We start from the raw sequence: 5,651 nt of genomic DNA on the forward strand, positions 1-5,651 counted from the left end.
GTACCAGACACATCTCTCTAATGTACCAGACACATCTCTCTAATGTACCAGACACATTTCTCTAATGTACCAGACACATCTCTCTAATGTACCAGACACATCTCTATAATGTACCAGACACATCCCTCTAGTGTTCCAGACACATCTCTCTAATGTACCAGACACATCTCTCTAATGTACCAGACACATTTCTCTAATGTACCAGACACATCTCTCTAATGTACCAGACACATCTCTCTAATGTACCAGACACATTTCTCTAATGTACCAGACACATCTCTCTAATGTACCAGACACATCTCTTTAATGTATCAGACACATCCCTCTAGTGTTCCAGACACATCTCTCTAATGTACCAGACACATTTCTCTAATGTACCAGACACATCTCTCTAATGTACCAGACACATCTCTCTAATGTACCAGACACATTTCTCTAATGTACCAGACACATCTCTCTAATGTACCAGACACATCCCTCTAATGTACCAGACACATCTCTCTAATGTACCAGACACATCTCTCTAATGTACCAGACACATCTCTCTAATGTACTAGACACATCTCTCTAATGTACCAGACACATCTCTCTAATGTACCAGACACATCTCTCTAATGTACCAGACACATCTCTCTAATGTACCAGACACATCTCTCTATCAGACATATCTCTCTAATGTACCAGACACATCTCTCTAATGTACCAGACACATCCCTCTAATGTACCAGACACATCTCTCTAATGTACTAGACACATCTCTCTAATGTACCAGACACATCTCTCTAATGTACCAGACACATCTCTCTAATGTACCAGACACATCTCTCTAATGTACCAGAAACATCTCTCTAATGTACCAGAACCATCTCTCTAATGTACCAGACACATCTCTCTAATGTACCAGACACATCTCTCTAATGTACCAGACACATCTCTCTAATGTACTAGACACATCTCTCTGATGTACCAGACACATCTCTCTAATGTACCAGACACATCTCTCTAATGTACCAGACACATCTCTCTAATGTACCAGACACATCTCTCTAATGTACCAGACACATCTCTCTAATGTACCAGACACATCTCTCTAATGTACCAGACACATCTCTCTAATGTACCAGACACATCTCTCTAATGTACCAGACACATCTCTCTAATGTACCAGACACATCTCTCTAATGTACCAGACACATCTCTCTTATGTATCAGACACATCTCTCTAATGTACCAGACACATCTCTCTAATGTACCAGACACATCTCTCTAATGTACCAGACACATCTCTCTAATGTACCAGACACATCTCTCTAATGTACCAGACACATCTCTCTAATGTACCAGACACATCTCTGTACCAGACACATCTCTCTAATGTACCAGACACATCTCTCTAATGTACCAGACACATCTCTCTAATGTACCAGACACATCTCTCTAATGTACCAGACACATCTCTCTAATGTACCAGACACATCTCTCTAATGTACCAGACACATCCCTCTAATGTACCAGACACATCTCTCTAATGTACCAGACACATCTCTCTAATGTACCAGACACATCTCTCTAATGTACCAGACACATCTCTCTAATGTACCAGACACATCCCTCTAGTGTTCCAGACACATCTCTCTAATGTACCAGACACATCTCTCTAATGTACCAGACACATCTCTCTAATGTACCAGACACATCTCTCTAATGTACCAGACACATCTCTCTAATATACCAGACGCATCTCTCTACCAGACACATCTCTCTAATGTACCAGACACATCTCTCTAATGTACCAGACACATCTCTCTAATGTACCAGACACATCTCTCTAATGTACCAGACACATCTCTCTAATGTACCAGACACATCTCTCTAATGTACCAGACACATCTCTCTAATGTACCAGACACATCTCTCTAATGTACCAGACACATCTCTCTAATGTACCAGACACATCTCTATAATGTACCAGACACATCTCTCTAATCTACCAGACACATCTCTCTAATGTACCAGACACATCTCTCTAATGTACCAGACACATCTCTCTAATGTACCAGACACATCCCTCTAATGTACCAGACACATCTCTCTAATGTACCAGACACATCTCTCTACCAGACACATCTCTCTAATGTACCAGACACATCTCTCTAATGTACCAGACACATCTCTCTTGTGTACCAGACACATCCCTCTAATGTACCAGACACATCTCTCTAATGTACCAGACACATCTCTCTAATGTACCAGACACATCCCTCTAATGTACCAGACACATCTCTCTAATGTACCAGACACATCTCTCTAATGTACCAGACACATCTCTCTAATGTACCAGACACATCTCTCTACCAGACACATCTCTCTAATGTACCAGATACATCTCTCTAATGTACCAGACACATCTCTGTACCAGACACATCTCTCTAATGTACCAGACACATCTCTCTAATGTACCAGACACATCTCTCTAATGTACCAGACACATCTCTCTAATGTACCAGGCACATCTCTCTAATGTACCAGACACATCTCTCTAATGTGCCAGACACATCTCATTGTAACATTTCTCATTCATCTATTATATTCTCTTTTTTTATCTCATTTTGTATTATAACTATGTAACATTGTTTCTTTATTCCACATTTTTAGTGCTATATTACTGCTATGTGTTATTACATGGTTTTATTTGTTTAAACGGCCAATGTGAAAAAAGGCCTTTGTGCCTATAATAATATTGTAACCGTTTTTTTTTTTGAATAAATTTGAAAGTTGAATTTTGAAATTTGAAATTTGAATCCATGTTGTCTTAAGGTTTTTAACAATGCCTCCAGCCCCTTCATATGTTCTTGCCAAGTATCAGAGAATAAGCAGATGTCATCCAGGTATGCAACAGTGTCAAGGTTGTTAGCTAGTACCTTCCGCATGAGTCTGTTGAATGTGGCCGGTACATTAATTAGGCCAAAACTCATGAAGTTCCAATGGTATAATCCATAAGGTGTGATGAAGGATGTTTATTTTTTTTGATGAGTCCTTAATGGGAATCTGCCAATAACCCCTTGATAAGTCGAATTTAGAAAAAATTCTAGCCTGAGATAATTTTACGAATAACTCTTCCTGACTAGGCATGGGTTCAGCATCAGGTATTGTTACTTTATTCAGTTGCCTATAGTCCACGCATAGCCTAATCTCACCATTTTTTTTTCCTTTTTCAATACAATTGGTGCAGCATAAGGCGAATCCGACATTTCAATTGTGCCTGTGTCCAATAGTTCGTTGATTTCCTTTTGTACTTGATCTCTATAATGTAGGGGTATCTCGTATGGTTTTAATTTAATGGGGGTGTCCGATATCACTTTAATCTCATGTTCAATTGTGTTGGTTCTGCCGGGAACAGCAGATAATGTCTCCTGATATTTTGATAATAACTGTTCTATCCTTTCTTGGAATTCTTCAGGGATATGTTTTAAGTCTATGTCCCGAAAAGATTCGTTGTTAACGGGTATCGTCCGAATTTCGTAAGTATCATCCTGATCTGTGTCCTCACTAACCACAGCACAATTGATGGTAGCTGTATATTCCGGTACTTCTAAATCAGAGGGTCTCATGTGGAAAGGACTAAGTATATTAACATGGAAAATTTTCTTTTTGTCTTTGATCATTATTTCGTAATCGACATTCGCCACTATTCTAGAAATAGTATAGGGACCCCTCCATGCCAATTGTAATTTATTTTCTCTTGAGGGTAGTAGTATCCTAACCTGGTCACCAACCTTAAATTTTCTTACATGTCTACCGACGTTCATTTTAGATCTATATCGATTAGCCTTATCCTCTATGGATGCTTTAGCTATCTCACATGACCCAATAATTTGATGTCTCAGATTTATCACTCGTTCATATGTAGACTTCATCTCAGGGTTCAGTCGGTCATCCACAAGTAGAGATTTCATGATATCCATAGGACCTTTTGGGTTGGCACCAAAAACCAGTTCAAATGGAGAGAAGCCAGTTATAGAGTGAGGCACTTCTCTGTATGCGAATAATAGGCAAGGTAGATATAGGTCCCATTCGTTAGCATTCCCCTTAGGAATTTTCCCCATCATTGTCTTAATCGTGCCATTCAGGCGTTCACATATACCATTGCTTTGGGGATGGTAAGGAGATGTAAAGGTCTGTTTGATCCCCAGCAAGCACGAAATTTGCCTAGTAATTTCTGATGTGAACTGGGGTCCTCTATCAGAGAGTATTGTATCGGGGAATCCCGTTCTTGAAAGCACCTGTATCAAACAGTTCACAATGTCCTCAGAAGTTGTATTTTTGAGAGGGAATGCCCCAGGCCATCTCGTAGCGAGATCGACAACGGTCAAGACAAACCTATGTCCCCTTGCGGACGTTGGTTGTAACGGTCCAATGATATCTATTGCTATCTTTTCGAATGGTCTGCAAACCAAATCAGTTTTCTGTATAGGTGCCAACTAAGGCGTCCTAGTTTTGTTCATGCAGAGCTTACAAGATTGTATATATTCTGATATATCCCTATCCATTCCAGGCCAATAAAAGGCTGACTGAATTCTCTGCTTTGTTTTCCTTCTACCCATGTGTCCAGCAAGACACAGATCGTGAGCCTGACTGAGTATAATGTTTCTATATCTGTGTGGTATCACCAATTGTTTGTATTCCTTGGTATGGTCTCTAAAGATTCTCATTAACGTATTATCTTTAAAAATAAATCCATGTTCTGTTGTTTTAGAGAACGTTCTGGAGTTTTTCTTAGCTAGTTTAAATATTTTTTCTAAACTCTGGTCTTTTCTCTGTTCCTCTTGAAATTGTGTAGGAGTCCACAGACTAGCATTATTCAATGATTCCTGGACGGTTGAGGATTCTTCTTTTATCTTTTTCTCGCTTAGGCCGCCCTTAATTTCCATGGCTCCCATTTCCTTTATAATTTCCTTCCTAGTTTGTCTCCTAGTCTGTACCATGTTTATGTGATGTCTAGTCATCCACTCTGAAATCTGGTTATCAGATGGATTCGATATCCCTTTTATGTTCCCCAGAATAAAATCGTATGGTCCTTTAGTGAAGACTGCAGCCCTAACACTACCCGTAAAGTAAGGTGTCTTAATATTGATAATTGCGATGGGCCACGAGTGAACGATTCCCCCGAACCCTTCTACCCTTACTCTCCCCCCTGTATATTGATGCGATTGTACAAAATTTCTTCTAACTCCACAAACATTTGCTCCAGTATCCCTAAGTGTTTTAACAAGTCTATCCCCTACCCAGCACTGTATTGTACCCAATCTAGTATTTGTACTACTGTTTAGAATCAATGATAGTCATCTACCACTATTAAGGTGATTGATCCCCCTGGAGGACATACCACCCTTCCCACTTGGACAGTCTCTCTTAAAGTGACCAAATCCCTGACACTCAAAACATTGAATGGTCCTGTCCATATTTGCCCCTCTATATCTGCAGCTTGTAGTTGTGTGCCCTGACTGTCCACATCGGGAACAATATCTCTGTCCTGGTATAGGGTTCCTTCTATTTATGTTAGACTCCATGTGATGGTTACCCTCTCCAAAGGACCATCTGTCCCTGTTGACATTCTGGGCTTGTGCAGTAAAGATATTATGGTCCTGCAT

At 39.9% G+C, this 5,651-nt stretch overlaps 1 protein-coding gene across 1 annotated transcript; it reads right to left on the reverse strand.

The window, feature by feature from the left end:
- Nucleotides 1-5,342: 5,342 nt before the first annotated feature.
- Nucleotides 5,343-5,651, reverse strand: LOC131938107 (DNA-binding protein HEXBP-like). Its single transcript, XM_059296003.1, has one exon. The coding sequence runs from the start codon at nt 5,649-5,651 to the stop codon at nt 5,343-5,345; it is 309 nt and encodes a 102-aa protein (XP_059151986.1).

Source organism: Physella acuta, unplaced genomic scaffold, assembly GCF_028476545.2.
Source record: "Physella acuta isolate Inbredline_101_S28 unplaced genomic scaffold, ASM2847654v3 ptg000234l, whole genome shotgun sequence".
Taxonomy (NCBI): Eukaryota; Metazoa; Mollusca; class Gastropoda; family Physidae; genus Physella; species Physella acuta.